This window comes from Dendropsophus ebraccatus, chromosome 15, assembly GCF_027789765.1.
Source record: "Dendropsophus ebraccatus isolate aDenEbr1 chromosome 15, aDenEbr1.pat, whole genome shotgun sequence".
NCBI classification, from domain to species: domain Eukaryota; kingdom Metazoa; phylum Chordata; class Amphibia; order Anura; family Hylidae; genus Dendropsophus; species Dendropsophus ebraccatus.
In genome coordinates this window covers 40,460,944-40,481,825 of record NC_091468.1, presented here as the reverse complement: position 1 = coordinate 40,481,825, position 20,882 = coordinate 40,460,944, and the positions used below count along the sequence as shown (strand labels likewise).

At 41.8% G+C, this 20,882-nt stretch overlaps 1 protein-coding gene across 2 annotated transcripts in view; it reads right to left on the bottom strand.

Annotated features, from left to right (window-relative positions):
• Positions 1 to 20,877, bottom strand: part of CFAP61 (cilia and flagella associated protein 61) — a 210,914-nt gene extending 190,037 nt beyond the window's left edge. The window contains exons 1-8 of one of the 2 annotated variants that reach the window (XM_069954188.1): positions 20,523 to 20,877; positions 18,484 to 18,643; positions 14,095 to 14,248; positions 12,049 to 12,125; positions 10,264 to 10,331; positions 8,831 to 8,957; positions 6,386 to 6,518; positions 2,628 to 2,781 (exon numbers count right to left, since the gene is read on the bottom strand). In XM_069954188.1, coding sequence (XP_069810289.1) covers positions 2,628 to 2,781; positions 6,386 to 6,518; positions 8,831 to 8,957; positions 10,264 to 10,331; positions 12,049 to 12,125; positions 14,095 to 14,248; positions 18,484 to 18,626 — 856 coding nt within the window. In that variant the 5' untranslated portion in view covers positions 18,627 to 18,643; positions 20,523 to 20,877. The remainder of the gene's footprint in view (positions 1 to 2,627; positions 2,782 to 6,385; positions 6,519 to 8,830; positions 8,958 to 10,263; positions 10,332 to 12,048; positions 12,126 to 14,094; positions 14,249 to 18,483; positions 18,644 to 20,522) is intronic. The other variant, XM_069954187.1, reaches the window with a different exon arrangement.
• Between the last annotated feature and the right edge of the window lie 5 nt (positions 20,878 to 20,882).

Sequence of the window (20,882 nt, the reverse complement as noted above, 5' to 3'; positions counted from 1 at the left end):
ACCAGGTGACTACTTCTGATTTGCATTCCTGAATTCCTGACTTTCTGGCTTGACTTTTGACTTCCCCTTGGATCACGTTTTTGTACTGAGCAGACCGCTAGTTGCCGACCCGGATATGTGACTTTGAGCTTTTGTATTTTTGTCTGTCTTCATTTGGTGTTCACTTATACAGGTTAGGGACTGTCGACCAGTTGTCCACTGCCGCCTAGGGCAATTAGGCAGGGACAGCGGGGTGGGTGCCAGTGCCAGGGCAGCACCTGTCTATTGTCCTCCAGTTCCCTAACACTTACAATGCTGGAGCTAATATAAAATAAACAGATTACACTGTTTACCGACATAAAGAGTTTGAGAATTTGAGCTATTAGATCTTACTATACAATCTAAAACTTGCATTATACAGCATCCCCCAATATGGTAAAGTGCAGACTATAAACCCAATAATCTGGGATCATTGCCTGTAGACTTTTTTACCCACGATGAGAAACCTCTGCTACAGCAGATGTGTCCCCATTTTGCAAACTTATTGTGCTGATTACCATCATTTCCAAACCAAATATTTTTTTTTCCTGGTAGAGAATATTGAATTTGGTGGAGAGTCATTCTATAGTGGCATCCAATGATGGAGCTGGAGCACCCTCGCCAAACAAATGTGCTGAAGTGTTCCAATGTTTTCCCACAACCTGTCATTTTACCACTAATTTCCAGTGAGTTGTTTTAGAAGGTTCCTGGCTTTGAAAGAAAAGGAGAAAGCTGGAAGACTTGGTTGGCAAAGTGTATCTAGCACGGATGTTGTGCAGATGGTGTCTGGTGGAAATGGGTGATTAGACCTGGCATGGATACTGAGGCACTAGTGGTGTGCAGCTGGGCCTGGGTGTAGGAGCTCTGCCTAATGTAAGGATACACTGCCGCGGTGTAATCCAAAAAATAGAAAGCAAAGTACAATCTGGAGTCAAAAAGACAAACAAGACAAAAATCCATTCGGAACTGCGCAAGACTCCCAGTATTTCTCCCAGTATTGGGTTGTAGGCTTTTGTTTCTTAGCTTTACCCAATAAAACATATATTTCTAATAAGTTTGGTTACATGGATCTTATTAATCTGTATGGGGCTCCAGTTGATGTCATAGTGCATGGGTCTGCATCAATTATCATCAGTCTTGGCTAATCATAGGAATGACCCATTTAATACACTATGAAAAAGTGGACACACTGACTAGGAAGAAAGGAAGATCAATGTCAAGTGCGAGAGGCAAACATATAGCAGAAGATCAGGGAAGAAATCTAAATACTGCAGTTAGATCACATGATTGGCTTTAACCCCTTAGTACACAGTCAATTTTGAGTTAAAATTGTACTTGTAATGGTGCCTTCCAATCCACTATAAAATTTATGCTGAAACATGATATTTATTATTTATGGCGTGAAGTTGGAAAGAAATGCAATTTCACAAACTTTGGGAGGAGGGTTTCTGTTTTTATGCAAATCTGACATGTTATCATTATTCTATAGGTCGGTCCATATACAATGATACCCATGGTTTTCAAGTTTTTTACTATTTTTAGGACAGTAAAACTTTTTTTTCTTTTACAAATAATTATGATTAAAAATGCCTTATTGTGACTCCTATGAACTTTTTTTTCACCTTTGGGGCTGGTTGGGGGTTAATTTCTCTTTTGTGCTGTGATCTATAGTACCATATTGGTATAGACAGTAGTTTTTGATCACTTTTTATTATTTTCTGATATATAGTTTCTGATATATAATGTGAAAAATATCTGCAATCCTGGCAGGTTTTTTTTACGCTGTTCACCATGCAGTAACAATATTGTTACGGTATATTTTAATTGCTCGGACAATTACACATGCTATGATGCCTAATGTTTATTTTTACATATTTTTATTAATAAAATTGGGAAGGGGGGTGATTTCTATTTTTATTGGGGGATGGGCTTTGTAATATATTTAAACACATCTTTTTAATCCGTTTTTACACTTTTCTTAGAGTCCCTCTAGGGGACTTTTATAAGCAGTCATAAGATTGTTTGCATAAGACTGACAGGTGACATCAGTGCTCTTCAACTAGAGTGTGCCTGAGGCAGACTTTAGATGCAGATCCTTGATCGGACTGTACGAGGGTAAGTATTAGACCTCTGCTGTTTCTCCCAAACTCCTACTTCTGCATGTGTTTTAAAAAGGGAAAGGGCACTAAGCTGCTGCCTGACAACTTATCATTTGCGTGAACAAAATGATCGGACATGTTAAAATCCAATACAATTACCCTTCTTTCCATCAACATCTGCTATCAGGGGAGAGGCCATGGGGAGGTGGTGGTGGTGGTGGGAACACACAAATGGTTGACTGGCCCTGTTTAACTTGGTGGTTTCAGCTAATGTTTATTTATGGCTGAGGCCACCTTTACCTTTGCCTAAATACTGCCTTCTGGAAAGACATGGATGGGGTCAGAATTCCTGTTTTGAAGGTAAATAACTAGAGCCAGTGGTGCCTGTAGATAGAATGGCTCCTTACTCATGTACCTGGATTGTTGGCCTCCAATGCTTTCAATAATCATCAGTCAACAGTATTTTATGTGAAATTAGCCATTATTACTAACTAGCCGGTTATACTATACCTTTTTCAAAACCTGGTTCCTCTGTTGCTTGGAGAACATCATCGGGATGTGGTTTACACAATCCGTGAAAAGGTCCCAGATCAAATGAATCTTGCAGTAGCTGGACGTTGACTTCCGAACATACACTCATGAACCCCACAGCACAGCCTTGGTCCTATATAGAGAGACAACATGGAGCATGTTGGAGCAAGTTTTCAGGCACATTTTCATGAAGAAGGATGTCTGTAGTTTGAGAGTAAACTTTTGCAGATGACCAATGAGCTTTATTACCTTTAATGGTCCTTATAAGGAGAGTACTATACCCAGTGACAAAACCCTAAGAGAGCATAGTCTGCCTAGAGTTAGGAATTCTGTGTCCACCCTTACCTTTCCCTTACATAAGTAAAAGGGAATCTGTCAGGTCTGTACCAGGTACAGAGCTGCAGACACAGGTAGATAGGCGACAGGGAGATGAAACAAATGATGCCTTTGTCTTTAATGAAGGCCATTTGCAGAATTATAAAATTGCATTTTTCCTTGGAAGTTGAAGTGCCACATATGTAATGTTGAGCCACAGCATGTATGCCTCCTCCCTCCCACATCCTGGCTTGACTGATTGACGTACAGGGCTGAGCCTCCAGGAAGGGGGAGGTGGGGGAGGAGGCGTGCATGCTGTGGCTCAGTATCACTTCTATAGCCTATCAGCTTAAAAGAAAATGCCATTTTTTGCAAATTGCCATCAGTAACGACAAATGCATTATTTGTTTTATCTCCCTATCACCCATCTGCCTGTGTATGCAGCTCTGTACCTGGTACGGACCTGACAGATTCTCATTAAGGAAAGAATTTTTCATCACAGCCTTTCACAACTATATCCCAACATTCTATCAGTGCACTTGATAGACTTCATCCGGACCTCAATGTTTCCACTCAGTTTTTATAGTTAGTAAGAGAAGATCATGATCTCAAGTTCTTGTAATCTCATGGCAGCCCTGAAGTGGCCATTGACTTCAATGGGAGCTACAAAGCGTAAACATGCAGAAAAGGATTAACAATGAAGTCAATCGATTTTTGATGCAGAGGTCGACACAGTTTACATGAATGGGATTTTCTTTCCTTTGTTACATTGAATTTTGCAGTTGAAAATACAGGAAAAGCTGAGTGCATGTACCCAGAGTCGTCCCTTATTCCCAGCCTTAGTGGCACGTACAGTCAGTATAAAAGACAGAGGAACATAAAAAACAAACAGGTTAACTTTATTCCTCTCTGCTAAGATGGAGTGATTGTTTTTGTCCTATCTCACAGGCTGAACAATAGCCGAGGAGCTGCTGCCCTGTAATTTGGGGGCCAATGCTCAGCAGAGGCTGATTAACCAATCCATCTACCATATGTGAGACGGAGACTTGCCAGCTTTATGCTCGGCAGGGAAAACTGCCATCAAATTTGGCTCACATGGGCTTGTCTATCCAAACTACAACAGTGCTGGTGAGAACCGACTGCCTGAAATGTCTCTTTTCTGCCTCTTCCAATTCTGGAGGCTTGTGACATGAATCTATTATTTATTGTGTTGCTGTTTGCAGTCAGCTATTACTCTAATGGCTCATTGTCACTTAGAATTAGCTCCAAACCAATATGCAAAACACATATGGTTCAGTCCCAAGCAAATATTGAGTAGAAAATAGTGTTATATAAAGTGCTATATAAACTAGCGTACCCAGATATGGCTGCCTCCCACTGACAGATAATGTCAATGGGCAGAAGTTGGATGTGCTGAATTTTGGCTCCCAACCCTTTTGTTTGGCCATGATCAATGGTCATATTTATAGGGAGGTTAGGAGAGATATTGTCCTGTTGGCCGAACATTTATTAAAAGTGTGTAGTCAACTTTTAATATGTTGCTGCCCTATTGCAGAACATAAACAGCCTTTTCTTACCTATGTGCACTCCCCGATATCCTCCTACATCATTTTTGCCCCCGGCTAAACAATCCCATCTCCACTTCTGAGTGGAGTCATTCAGCAGTGACAGCCCGCTCAGCCATCACTGACCGCGGCGTTGTCCCATCTCAGTCAGTGTCACTACCAGACAAGTCCGCTTCGAGAGTGGAAACAGGATCATTCAGCCGGGGACCAAAGATGACATTGGAGGACACTGTTGAGCGTGGAGAGGTAAGAAAAGGTTGTTTATTAAGTTCTGCGCCAGGGCAGCAACATATTAAAAGTTCCCTCTAAGCAGAATATCCCTTTAAGGCTGGTTTTAGATAAACTTAATATGGCTGAAGTTTTGCTCCTGTACTATGGCTGCGGGTCCCAGCCCCACCATGGGTCATAGATAACTACCATGCTTTCAGTTCAGATCACTAGACCTACAGTTGGGCCTGGGCCAGCTACATTACGCGTGTCTGAAAGTGGTATTCACACACAGATTTTATGGAAATTGTTCAGTTTCCGGTTCAAAAACAGACCGGAAAAGTGTAATCAATTTGTAATAATGAGCTCCATTTCATTTAATGAATCATTAAATCTAATGTATTGGCTAATAGGATGTATGGGTGGTATCTAATGTAATCTGACTGTAAATTGTGATCTGTAGCAATAATCAATGCACTGAATACGCTGGTCCTGAATGATGATGATGTATTTGTTTCATCAAACAAGAAAAAGAGATAAGCCACCACATTTCTGCATATAGTGTGGCCATTGTTGTTGCTTGGTCTATATGGACACACCTGATTTGCACCTGAATTAGCTATGTAGGCTCTGCTTGCCATATGTTTTGCTATAACCTATTTGTTACATATGGCTGTAATAAGTATACAACATGTTTTTACATTTTCTTAGTTAATACTAAAGGACCTTACAAAATTCATTTGTAATACTAAAGGACCTTTTACACAGTCCGATTATTATCCAGAAACATTGCTGGAAAAGCTCCTTTGGCCGATAACTGGCCTGAAGCCCCTATTACACAGGGCGACGAGAGGGAGCAAGCGAGCACCAACCTGTCAGGTCAGCGCTCGCTTGCTCCTCCTTCCCCGCTCGCTGCCAGCGCTATTACACGCATTGGCACCAAGCGAGTAAGAGTCAGGGGGCTGCAGGGAGCTGCCCAGGTGATCACTAGATTGTCTAATCAGCCCATAGAAGACAGCGGCCAATCAGCCAAATACGGCCGCTAATCACTTTATGTAACAGAGCCAGCGATCAGTTGAGTACCGGTAAAACGCTGGATCCCTTTGCTGATGGCATCTTTTGGATTGTGGTAAAATTTATCATTACCTCCCTGTGCAAGGAGGCAGGGTGGCCTGAAGATACAGCGGCAGGACGGAAGAGCCAGAGAGCAGGATGCCAAATCACACAGCAGCACACTAGTTAAGTATACACTGCATGTGTGATCTAGAAACTGACAGCACCAATATATGCATATACGTGCTGTCAGCTTGCAAGGTTGCACAAGCGATAGAAGCATTGTTCGTGCAGCCTGACCACTCGGTTAATTGTGCTGTGTAAAAGCACTGCAAGGCAGCGCCTATCTTGTTGATCGATTGTTTGCATCCCTATATCAAGCCATGTAAAAGGACCCTGACTGCAATAGTCATAGAATTTAGTAAACCACAGGGGAAACACACTAAGAGAGTTACAGTAGGTAAACACTCATATTCCTTTACCAACAAGAGCAGAAAAAAAATTGTAATATCTCTTTGGATCAAGGACATATGGTCATCCTAGGAGCCATCCATCCTCCCCCAGTCACTATGGAGAAAACACTGTAAACCCACAAACCTCACAAACAACAGCATGGCTGTGCTCATCCTGCGCGCTGATCAGTTCTGCCAGAAAATATTCCCCGTAGGTGGCTTTTAGGGTATCATTGTGAAGCATAAAAATTGGTATCAGGTCATCGTGATCTTCTACCCTAAAAAGGCAAAATGGTAATGTAAGTTATCAGTGTCCACAGATCGATGGTCTGCAAAAGCTACACGAGGGAGTAGTGAGTAGAGATTGGCGAACCTCGAGCGCGTTTAGGTTTGTCCGAGCCCAAGTTTGTGGCATTTTATTACCAGCGGCTGAAGAAGTTGGATGCAGTCCTAGGGAGTCTTGAGAAACATGGATACAGCCTATGGCTATGTTCACACAACGTATATTTTCTATAAATCACGGTAGTGCAACATAAATTTTCTATTAATCACATCCGTTGTTGAAAGTCGGCAACAACGGCTGTGATTAATAGAAAATTTATGTTGCACTGCAGTCAATGGGATCCCAGCCGGAGTGTATACACATAGGGCCACATGTATCATCCGGCGAATGGATGATTTTCGGCGGAAAGTGCCGATTTGCGTCTTTTTTTAAGCAAAAATGGCGGATTTGCGAATAAAATATTCGCAAATCGGCACTTTCCGCCGAGTACGCCAGGGGGCGGAAAAGGGGTGGAGAGTGGGCGGAACGGAGGGCGCGGACTCAGAGTCCGCGCGATTTATCATCCGTTCCGCCAAAATGTACGCCGAAAACCTACTCCAGTCCTCAGCTGGCGTAGGTTTTCGGCGGTGCGCAACGGCGCGCACGGGATTTATGTAGAGGCAGTCCGCCTCTACATAAATCTCCGTAGCGCCGGAGCTGCGGGGGCATTTTTACGTCCGGCGTAAAAAACGCTGGACTTAATAAATGCCTCCCATAGTATACACTCCGGCTGGGATACCTAGCGGCCACACGAAAAACTGACATGTCAGTTTTTTTCAGGTGTTATTCATAGGGCTCCAGCCGCACTTACCATTGTGTGCTATGGTGAATTGGGATGCGGGTGCATCCGTGTGTCTCTGCATCCCAATTCACCATAGCACACAATGGAAAGTGTGGCCGGAGCCCCATGAAGTGCGGCCAATTCAGCACAAAAAAAGTTAATCCGGAATGATCTTCACTGACACTGGCCATTCTGTGACATGGCTGGGTCACAGAACGACCGGTGTCCTAAAGCGTGTAAACCCAGCCTATAGGCCCTATTACACCAAAAGATGTCTGACAGATACAGATTTTTCGGCCAAAGCCAGGAACGGATTTGAAAAGAGGAGAAATCTCAGTCTGATCTTTACGACCTGTTCTCTGTTTATAGTCCCTTCCTGACTTTGGCTGAAAAAATCTGTCAGATAATCTGTCAGACATCTTTTGGTGTAATAAGGCCCTATGGCTGTATCCATGTTTTCCAGGCAGCCGGACGCCGGTAATCAAATGCCACATGCACAGGTTTGTCAGAACCTGAACGTGCTAGAGGTTTTCTTATTGAAGTCTGAATCATAGCACCAATGGTTCTTGGTAGTCTGTACAAGTTTCTACTATGTATTAACCATCTTAGGAGTATATTCTGGAGGGGGGTCAGCATTGTACTGTGTCGGACAATCTGACTTCTGGGACGGGTATGTTTAAATACTGGCATCGAATGGACCAGTGAATGCATGGCACCCAAAATCTTTCTATCATTCTCTACATTTCTGAAATTGTGTTTTATTGTATTACAAAACTCAATTCACAAAAACACTTGCATTAAACAACAAAATGTAGGACACAGAGAGAAAAGGATATATATTTTTTTAAATATTACTATGTATCTCTTGAAAAATGGACACACTTCATAAAAACTAAAAGCTATGGTTATTAGCTAAGACTAAATTATTTAACTTATAAAAAAAAAAAAAAATTATTTCACTGAATTCTGACCACTGAGCGCTTTCTAAGGAGAAAACAAGGTACGCCATTAATACTCAATATAACAGCTCTATTGCACTCATTGGCGTTGACTTTCCTCTGTCACATTATATCAGGAAGGTATCTGCTTGGTTTCCCGAGCTGATGGGACGAATTATATAAAGTGCTACAGCGACCTCTAGTGGTGAAAATCTCACAAAGACTCAGTTTTGTAATGTATGAACTTTACAATACCCATTCCTATATAGGTGTACAGATGTCCATGATACCCTTATAAATGCTGTCTGTGCCTTCATTTTCTCACAAATAGCCATTTTATGGGCCACGTTTCAAGTAAGCATGGCCTAGGGCCAATGTATCCAGCTGTGGAGCAGACCTGGAGCCGCGGCCTCACTTATTTCCAAAGAAATAAGAATGGATCTCTAGCAGTGCACAAGCAATGAACGCGACAAGTCATTCTATAAATCAGGCACAAAACCTCTTTATTCATCCAGGAAACTTTTAATTTTTAGACAATGATTGAGATACCTGGCTTTCCGGATATGCATCTGGGGGCAGTGCCTGTGCCTGTGACAAATGTACATAGAAAAATCCTCAGTAATTCTTGATCCTGGAGCGTTCCTGACAGGCTCAAATACAGACGCTAAAGCCGGAGCTGATCGTATAAAAATGGAAAATAAATTAAAGCCAGCAAGAAAAGAACAAATCAGCAATGTCAGCAGGATGGCTTCCCACCACTGTCACAATATTTCTCCTTACAGAGAATCTATCATCTGAAAATGACCTATTGCTTATTGCCTGCTTTAATGCTGTACATTATTCTACATTATATATATAATTCAACCTTCCAAGTACTCCCAGCATTATTTGAATACTTTTACAGATCAATGCATTACATATGTATTGCACTCATCTGTTAAAGGGAACCTGTTACAAAGACAACGCTATCTAATCTATCCCCATCACGTTATAGAGCAGGAACAACGGAGCATATAAATTCGTTTATTTAACAAACACCATAGGCAGGTCAGCGAAGGGGACTCAGCCCCGTGAAAAAACACAATGAGAAAGGACAATAGAGTAACAGCGTAAAATCCAAAAGGACCAAGATGAGACGTAATGCGCATGTTAGGCGCCAAGCAACTGTCAATATGAGAAAGTGATAACACCGGGGCGTCCTGTCATCGACCCCCAAACCCACTTTTCAAACATTTTGCAATTAACTTCCATTCACTTCAATGGAATTGAGTTGCAAAACCTGCACTCAAACTGGAGACAAGAGTGGTGCTGTCTCTGGAAGAAAGTGGCAACATTTTTCTAATGCTGAATAACTCCTTTAAGGAGTCCAGCGGACAGTGTCACTTAAGGAATTTCAGTCAATAAATTACAAGTTATACATCTTTATGGGAAAAGATTTAGCATATCAATCTTCTCAGCTCCTCCTGCTCTGTAACATGACGCTGATAAGCTTAGATAGCATTTTCATGGTGACAGGTTCCCTTTAACTAAGTGATCGACTAGTACTGTTTGTCTACAGCATGCATATTAGTAGATCTGTTATGGCAGCCATAGAGGTTCAGAAGGCCATGACAAATGACTGGCTAGATGAGGCTGTCATCATGGAGATAAAGGGGTATTCCGGCAAATAAATAATTTTATTTTACATTTTATTCATAAAGTTACATAACTTTGTAATATAATTTTATGAAAGAAAATGTAATTTTCTCTATACATTGATACACTGACAGCATAATGGCTGCAGAACGTGGTAAAAAGATGCAGATTCTGAATAATTTTTTCTCTCTACTCACTTGCATTCCCTCACTATTTGGATGCACAAATAACATTACAGATTTGTATCAGTGTCTTTTCATCTATGTATTAATCACTATAATTTAGGGGGGATTGAAGCCCCTTTAAAAACTTTTAAATCTAATATTTATGTAATTCTTCAGACTTACTTAAAGCAACTTTGTGTGGAGTGATCAGACATATAAAATGTAGATCTGCAACTGCATTAAACACGGCTCTGCAAAATAAACGCAACAAAGCGACAAAGTGTTAAGACTTCAAAAAAAGCAAAAAAAAAAAAAAAAAAACGCCTGACACGGTACATTAACTGCATTAGGGACATCATCCATTGCTCCTGTGTTATTAGCAAGTGCATGCCATTTATATAAGAAATATAAGGCTGTTTGCTCTCTCTTAGGCTGGGTTTATACTTATATAATATGAATCTATAGTATGATTGCATGTCTGAGCCCGATCATGGGTCTGATGACCTGAACTGTCAGCTCTGGGACTTCCATCTATAACACAGACACAAAATGCACCTGTATTATGCTAGTGTGATCCCAGCCTGTAGGTAAGCCTTGTCTGTATATGTAATCTTTGGTGTACCCTTGTTTTTGCAGTAATGTATTTGTTAAAAATAAATAAAAAAGAATGACATTGACAATGCTTGCTCTCTCTGAGAAGACTAAACGTAACAATACAATGCGCTGTAATAAATGATAGGAAGAAGTGCTCTGAATGCAACGCAAAAGCAAACATTGCAACAGATGTTCCTCTCCCATAGGACTCGCAGTATGCAAAAGCTGAACAATGTATTCTGTTAAGTGTATACACATGGGGATAACATAAAAGGTGAATTATGAGACAGTGCAAAGAATGATGTGAAGGCTCAGTATGAAGAGGCTGGAACCCTGATACTACTATTATATATATATATATATATATATATATATATATATATATATATACACACAACCTTGGTGTGAACCAAGTCTTACGTTCACAAACTTTCAAAGGAAACATGCAGCACGAATATATATATATATATATATATATACAGTGGTACCTTGGTTTAAGAGTAACTTGGTTTAAGAGCATTTTGGTTTAAGAGCTTACAGTTTTTCAAAATTGTGACTTGGTTTAAGAGCATTGCTTTGGTTTAAGAGCTGCCGGTACTGGGTGGGAGGAGGAGTGGGGGAGGGGCATGGTCTGCATAGCGGGGTCTACAGTCCTGTACTCTGACCCACGAAGTCTCCCTCACCTTCCAAATCATGGCAGATCCACTTCAGGCTGGGGCTTACATAAGGGGACAGGACTGTGGAGGTAATCTCTCCACAGCTGTAACCCTTCTCTCCCCGGACAGAGGAGAGAAGGGTTACCACATCTGTCCTGCTCATTCCTTCATGCTCCCTGCAGTCTCTGTCCGCCCTTATGTTTCCCATCCTCTCCATTACTGTACAGTAACTTATAATATCACATATTCTGCTGTTTATCAATGTTTCATCTGTTTTACATGTTATTCAGAATAATAAATCATTATTTTGGGGTGTGGAACCAATTGTCTGCATATTAGTGATTTCTTATGGGAAAATTTACTTTGGTTTAAGAGTGGATTTGGATTACAAGCATGGCCCCGGAACGAATTGTGCTCGTAATCCAAGGCACCACTGTATATATACATACGTGATTCTTTTAAGAGAATCTGTCAATCTGTCGTTACTTTCATGCTGCCTGAACATAAAGTCAGCAAGGTGGTTCCCATCGGCTCAGTCCTATCCCGCCAACCCTGATTGTGAGATCCTTCCTTATGTCCAAACAGGAAGAACACTGACAATCAAGGCTGCTGGGGTGTGGAGAAGCTGCCTGAGTGATGGTACAGGCAGCATGAAAGAGATGAAGGGTTTCCTGTGATGTGTCATGGATAAATACAGGTAAGAAATCATTTGTCTCACCTCACAATCTCTTTGATGCTCTCCAATGAAAATTCATCTTTTGACACAAAAAGATGTAAAAATAAGGTGTTCAAAGGCTGAAATGTAGAAAATCACAAATCAGTCAGTAATACGGCTGGCTTGTACGGCTACTGTAATCCTTTGCCTTAAAGGGATAGTTTAGGGATAATTTTCTTACAAACCAATTGGTGCTAGAAAGTGCCAGAGATTTGTAATTTACTACCAATAAAAAATCTCAAGTCTTCCAGTACTTATCAACTGCTGCATGTCCAGCAGGAAGTAGTGTATTCTTTCCAGTCTGACACAGTGCTCTCTGCTGCCATCTCTGTCCATCTCAGGAACTGATTTTTGAAAGCAGTAGCAAATTCTTATAGAAATAATTTTTTAATAGAAGTAAATTACAAATCTCTGGAACTTTCTGGCCCCAGTTAATTTAAAATAATTTTTTGATGATCTAGACGTTTAAAAAACACACATTTGCTACTTACTTACCTCTCCCCGTGCCTGCCATTCACCACGTGACCGGCCCCGGGACCACTGCCGGAAAACATTTTCCCCCCAAGTTGTGATGATGTCACGACTCAAGGGAAAATGCCGGTCCCTGCTGGCCGCTCAGCCAATCATTGACTGCAGCGGCCAGTCAATCAACCAGGTCGCATTGTCGGCTCTGGTTGAGTTCCCAGAGCCTGGTGGGGTAACGGAGCTGCAATTCAGCACAGGGAGAGGTGAATTGAGTTGTTTTTTATGGGTAGATTTCTCCTTTAAGTGGAGCTGAAAGTCTGTCCTTACCTGCTCTTAAACCCTTCATAAAACATTGCTTGAAATGACTGTTATGCTTTAACATAAATAATTATTATTGTAATATGTAATATAGCGTAGTATAAAATATCTTGGTGTCAACATTTTCCGTGGAGCTGTATGGTTGTCATGAGGAATTTCCTTTAAGTTTGTATGACCACTTCAAGACTATACATGTCACACTACGTGTTTAAAACTCTTCGGAAAACTGGTAATTGGTTTTGAAGTCCACAAAATGTCATCCCAAAATGAGAAAAAATTATGATAAAAAAGCAGATTCTACCGTATTTTTCGCTTTATAAGAGACTTTTTTCCTCCCAAAGTGCGTCTTATAAAACTAATGTGATGATCCTGCTGCTGATACAAAACAGCCCCTATTAACTAGAATGGGAGCTGAGCTGCTGTTACACATCGCCACTGCTACAGGACTGGAATGTTTTCAGGGTCTTGAACAGATCACGCAGGGTCCCAGAAGAATAAAATGAAGCCGCCCTCACCTGGTGACCAAGGGAGCAACTCATCCTGGCCCAGGTACAGAGCAGCACAGGACATGTACTATCACAATGTACTGTAGAGAAGAGATACTAGACACACACAGCAGTACAGGACATGTAGTATCACACTGTACTGCAGGGTGGCGTCACTAGACCACTGGACCCAATGTATGTATTTTAGTCAATATTTTTTCACTCAAAATCAGGAGTGGTTGAAAACATGGAAAATGTGACCATCTTTCCAATATAGTTTTTTTCTGTTTGTTCCACTCCTGACTTTGGCTACAAATACTGACCAAAATACTGATATAAACAATGGCCAAAACACTATGGGCCAGATTTATCAAAGGGTGTAAAATTTAGACTGGTGCAAACTGGCCACAGCAACCAATCACAGCTCCGCTTTCATTTGACCGGAGCTGAAAGCTGAGCTGTGATTGGTTGCTGTGGACACTTTATACCAATGTATATTTTATACCCTTTGATAAATCTTCCCTATGCGTGAATATAACCAACCAGTGCATTCCCTTCAGTAATACTGAGGTTTTACCATTAAAATGGCATTAGTCGATGATCTAGTTATTCACATGTTCTGCAGATCCTGACTGTCCGTAGCATTGTATGTTGTATGTTGAGTTTGGTCTCAAGTTACAACAGTCCAGAAAGGACCATTGTATGTTGTAAATATTGTAACCTGGGGCCTTTGTAAGTTGAGTGACCACTGTTCGCCTTAGCACATTATGATTATACTCACTGTGCATTTGTCAATCTCTTCATAGTTTTTATACATCCAGTCTTCCCATTCTGCTTGGTCTGTCACATCCCAGCTTGGATAGTCCAGGAAAGCAGCATGAGCAACAACATCGTTCTTGTCATCACTGATGGTCACCGCCAGGTTGGATTTTTCACTGAAAAAAATAGACCTTTTCATATGCAATCCAATATAATGTGTGAAACTGTATACAGATAACACATATAAATAATAATTTGTAAATAAATGTATATACTGTACAGGATGGTATAGTATACTCCAAAAGATTTAAATGCACATTCAAAACTGATCAAGACATCTCAAAACTACATAGCTGGTAGCTGCACAGACATAATAGAGATTGCCATAATGGGCAGCCTGCATTCTGCTTAGGGATTCCATAATCAAAATGAGGTGGCCAGAGACCACTTGATTTTGCAAGTACAGTGGTACCTTGGTTCTCGAACTTAATTTGTTCTGGAAGGCAGTTTGAGAACCGAGCAGTCATTACAGAACAGTAGTCACTAACTCCTCCCTCTTTACTGTATAGTGCCCCCACATCCTAGCACTGTAAAGTATAAGAGATGGTGGTGCACTAACTGTACTACTACTGTGCTGTATATGCATTCCAGCAGTCCTATACAGTACATTATGGGATATAGGGGTGCATTGACTCTACTACTACTACTGTACTGTATATGCACTCCAGCAATCTTATACAGTACTGTACAGGATGGGAGATGGTGGTGCACTACTGTACTACTACTGTACTGTATATGCACTCCAGCAGTCTTATACAGTACTGTACAGGATGGGAGATGGTGGTGCACTGACTGTACTACTACTGTACTGTATATGCACTCCAGCAGTCTTATACAGCACTGTAAGGGATGGGAGATGGTGGTGCACTGACTGTACTACTACTGTACTGTATATGCACTACAGCAGTCTTATACAGTACTGTACAGGATGGGAGATGGTGGTGCACTGACTGTACTACTACTGTACTGTATATGCACTCCAGCAGTCTTATATAGTACTGTACAGGATGGGAGATGGTGGTGCACTGACTGTACTACTACTGCACTGTATATGCACTCCAGCAGTCTTATACAGTACTGTACAGGATGGGCGATGGTGGTGCACTGACTGTACTACTACTGTACTGTATATGCACTCCAGCAGTCTTATACAGCACTGTAAGGGATGGGAGATGGTGGTGCACTGACTGTACTACTACTGTACTGTATATGCACTCCAGCAGTCTTATACAGTACTGTACAGGATGGGAGATGGTGGTGCACTGACTCTACTACTACTGTACTGTATATGCACTCCAGCAATCTTATACAGTACTGTACAGGATGGGAGATGGTGGTGCACTGACTCTACTACTACTGTACTGTATATGCACTACAGCAGTCTTATACAGTACTGTACAGGATGGGAGATGGTGGTGCACTGACTGTACTACTACTGTACTGTATATGCACTCCAGCAGTCTTATACAGCACTGTACAGGATGGGAGATGGTGGTGCACTGACTGTACTACTACTGTACTGTATATGCACTCCAGCAGTCTTATACAGTACTGTACAGGATGGGAGATGGTGGTGCACTGACTGTACTACTACTGTACTGTATATGCACTCTAGCAGTCTTATACAGTACTGTACAGGATGGGAGATGGTGGTGCACTGACTGTACTACTACTGTACTGTATATGCACTCCAGCAGTCTTATACAGCACTGTACAGGATGGGAGATGATGATGCACTGACTGTACTACTACTGTACTGTATATGCACTCCAGCAATCTTATACAGTACTGTACAGGATGGGAGATGGTGGTGCACTGACTCTACTACTACTGTACTGTATATGCACTACAGCAGTCTTATACAGTACTGTACAGAATGGGAGATTGAGGTGCACTGACTGTACTACTACTGTACTGTATATGCACTCCAGCAGTCTTATACAGTACAGGATGGGAGATGGTGGTGCACTGACTGTACTACTACTGTACTGTATATGCACTCCAGCAGTCTTATATAGTACAGGATGGGAGATGGTGGTGCACTGACTGTACTACTACTGTACTGTATATGCACTCCAGCAGTCTTATATAGTACAGGATGGGAGATGGTGGTGCACTGACTGTACTACTACTGTACTGTATATGCACTCCAGCAGTCTTATATAGTACTGTACAGCATGGGAGATGGTGCACTGACTGTACTACTACTGTACTGTATATGCACTCCAGCAGTCTTATACAGCACTGTACAGGATGGGAGATGGTGGTGCACTGCCTGTACTACTACTACTGTACTGTATATGCACTCCAGCAGTCTTATACAGCACTGTACAGGATGGGAGATGGTGGTGCACTGACTGTACTACTACTGTACTGTATATGCACTCCAGCAGTCTTATATAGTACAGGATGGGAGATGGTGGTGCACTGACTGTACTACTACTGTACTGTATATGCACTCCAGCAGTCTTATATAGTACTGTACAGCATGGGAGATGGTGCACTGACTGTACTACTACTGTACCGTATATGCACTCCAGCAGTCTTATACAGCACTGTACAGGATGGGAGATGGTGGTGCACTGCCTGTACTACTACTACTGTACTGTATATGCACTCCAGCAGTCTTATACAGCACTGTACAGGATGGGAGATGGTGGTGCACTGACTCTACTACTACTGCACTGTATATGCATTCCAGCAGTCTTATACAGTACAGGATGGGAGATAGTGGTGCACTGACTGTACTACTACTGTACTGTATATGCACTCCAGCAGTCTTATACAGTACAGGATGAGAGATGGTGGTGCACTGACTGTACTACTACTGCACTGTATATGCACTACAGCAGTCGTATACCGTGCTGTACTGTATGTGAAGCCTCACCAATGCTAAAGTCACCAGGTACAACCCACCATCCAACCTTGCAAAAATCGCTCAAATATTAAGCAAATTTTGAGCTCTGAATGCTACTTTCGGGTAAATTTCCGTTAAAATACTAAACAGTTCAAGCTCCAAAGTGTTCCAACACCAAGGTATTACTGAATTAGCGACAAAATCATGCATCCCTACATGTAGGCATTTTTTAGAAGACTCCATAACACCATACTGGAATCTGGGTGCCATGGGTGTCCAGCATGCTGCAGATTAGGCACAGCCCTTATTTTTATTGTTCTGTTCAGATTATTTAGCAAAACAACAGATGTGAACAGAGCCATGTGATATTTCAACATAAATGGCATAATATGACACAGCAATATTTTTTACTAGAAATGAGCGCTACACTACAAGCGGTTAAAAGGTGGACAGCAGTAGTGATAATGACTGTATTAAAGATGTAATATACTGTAGCATGATGAGTGTTTCCCATTCGTCAGAGCAAGTATAAAGCAGCTGGCCATATACAGTATATAGATGTTTTCCCTGTCTGGCCCATAATTATGCATGTTCAATGAGATTGCATGTTTAAAGGGGTTGTCCAGCAAAAATCTTTTTCTTTCAAATCAACTGGTTTCAAAAAAGTTATTACTTTTATTTAAAAATCTCAAGTCTCATACTTATCAGCTGCTGTATGTCCTGCAGGAAATGTTGTATTCTTTTCAGTCTAACACAATTCTCCCTGCTGCCACCTCTGTCTGAGAGATAACCCCTTTAAAGGGGTTCTCCAGAACACCGTCACTGATGGCCTCAGAATAGGCCAACGATATTTAATTGCTCAGGTTCCAACATGCAGTAACCCCCTCTGATCACCTGACTGCTGCAGCTCTGGTGCCACAGTAAATGGAGACAAAACAATGGCAGAAGCAGGCAGCTACGTATATTGTGTAGTAGCCATGCTGGGTTACTGCAGCTCAGCTCCCGTTGAAGTGAATGACGCTGAGTTGCACTAACCTGGTACAGTCACTACACAATGAAATCTGACACAGTGCTCTCTGCTGCCACCTCTGTCCATAACAGGAATTGTCCAGGGCAGGAGGGGTTTTCTATGGGGATTTGTAACTGCTCTGGACAGTTCCTGTTACAAACAGAGATGGCAGTAGAGAGCACTGGGTAAGACTGGAAAGAATACACCACTTCCTGCAGGACATACAGCAGCTGATAAGTACTGGAAGGATTGAGATTTTTGAATAGAAGTAATTTACAAATCGGTAAAACTTTCTCACACCAATTGATAAGAGCCAATTATTTTCCTATGAAGGGCCCCTTTAGCAGCACCTAGAGATGGGGGCTATCCAGTCCTCTAATATGGAAATAATCAGACCGCAGAAAGGTTCACCAGGAATGTTTAATGAAATATAAAGGTGTAAAAAGGGAAGAGAGCAGAAACTGACCCGACATCTTGTGACTTACAGTAAATATATGACGTTCACATTTCCAAACACTCGCTGCGTGATGGTGCTTGTAAGCTTGGAGATGCCATGGACATCCAGAGACTCTGTCCTCCGGACCGTCACTGCTTCAATTGTCCCACTCTCTGAGGTCAGCACAGGCATCCTGGAGGAGATGAAAGCTGCACAATGCAGGAGAAAGAACACAGCGTGAGATACATGATGACAGTATGGATGGCATATAGTAGATTAAAGGGGTTGTCCAGTGACAATTTGTTTTCTTTCAAATCAACTGATATCATAAATTTATACAGACTTGTAATTTACTTCTATTAAAAAATCTCGTCTTCCCATACTTATCAGCTGCTGTATGTCATGCAGAAAATGTTGTTTAATTTTCAGTCTGACACAGTGCTCTCTGCTGACATCTCTGGCCGAGACTGGAACTCTGTCTTGGTTTTCTATGAATCCCCATAGAAAAACTCTACTGCTCTGGACAGTTCCTGTCTTGGCCAGAGATGTCAGCAGAGAGTACTGTGTCAGACTGAAAATAAAACAAAACTTCCTGCAGGACATACAGCAGCTGATAAGTATGGGGAGACATGAGATTTTTTTAATAGAAGTAAATTACAAATCTATATAACTATCTGACACCAGTTGATATGAAAGAAAAAGAATTTCGCTGGACAACCCCTTTAACCCCTAGACAACCCTGGGCGTACCTGTACATGCAGCGGTCGCCTAGAGGGAGTTCAGAACCACCGCGATCCCGGGTGCTGCATGTAGGCCGGGACCGCGGCTATTAGCGGGCACGGTCCAATTGCCACACCCGCTAATTAAGGATTCAGATGCCAAAGTTGACAGCTGTATCTGAAGACTTCATTGCAGCCTATTCCCTGGTGTCTAGTGGGCGGATCCCCCCGGCGCGACACAGTCACGGAGGGGCGATCCTTACATCTGGCCCTGGCCATCTGGCACCGTAATGGTGCTCATCCCGGCTCGGCACTCAACTGTTTTCGGCTGCAGCAGCCGAAAGCAATCCAGTGCTTATCTCATTGATCTATGCTGTATATCTATACTGAATAGATCTCAATGAGAGATCAGTGTGTATATACTAGAAGTCCCCCAGGGGGAATAACCTTAACCCCAGCGGGGCTTCTAGTAGAAGTGTTAAAAAAAAACCCCAAACAGTGTTATTATTAATAAAAAAAAGCCCCCTCCCCTAATAAAAGTTTGAATCACCCCCCTTTTCCCATGTTATAAATATAAATAAATAAACATGTTTGGTATCGCCGCGTGCGTAATCGCCCGAACTATTAATTTATCACATTCCTGATCTCGCACGGTAGACGGCGTAAGCGCAAAAAATTGGTCACATTAAAGGCGATGAAAAAGTTGCATATGCGCAATCAAGGTACCGATCATGTCGCAAAAAAATGACACCTGACACAGCCCCATAGACCAAAGGATAAAAGCGTTATAAGCCTGGGAATGGAGAGATTTTAAGGAACATATATTTGTTAACAATGGTTAGAATTTTTTAGGCCATCAGATACAATGAAAGTTATACATGTCATATATCGTTGTAATCGTAACGACTTGAGGAACATGCAAAACAAGTCAGTTTTACCCCAGGGCGAACGGCGTAAAAACACAGTTCCCCCAAATAAAAAAAAAAGTTTTGTTTTTTTTTCTATTTCACCACACATTGAATTTTTTCCTGCTTTCGCAGTGTACTTTATGCAAAAATTCAGCCTGTCATTGCAAAGTACAATTAGTGGCGCAAAAATAAGGGCTCATGTGGGTCTCTAGGTGAAATAATGTAAGTGCTATGGCCTTTTAAGCACAAGGAGGAAAAAAACGAAAACCCAAAAATGCGAATTGTCCCGGTCCTCTAAGGGTTAATACATTGTGTATTGTATTTCCCTAATGTTGCAACCACCAGATTGTGAATGGAAATAAAAGCGACACATAGAATTCCCTGACATGTCACTAATTAGCAATGAACAACAAGTCCCAGCAGCAAACAGCGCTGCGCTATTATAACTAAGCCATCGTTACCTCTTCTCTGCCTCCTCACCTGTTCACTGATAAGTAGGAAATAACAGCGACGTTATTAACACGCAGATCGACAGCCTATCGACAGGACGCGCTGTTTGGTTGCTATAGAAACAAAAAGGACCTAACCTAACTGCGTTTAGTTTGCTACACTGTCTCCAATTTGGTCTCCAACAACATGGCCGTGTTCTGTTATAACTCTATGAAACGCCGTAGCATAGAATAGGGACGAGCGCTGCTCTGGCAGCCATTTTTCCTGAGACATACAACCATCTTTTTGCTGTAGAATTGCCGGGATGTGAAAGAAGGCAAAGAACATTTTTTGCCTCTAGTGGCAGGTGAACGGTCATTGGCTGACGCTGT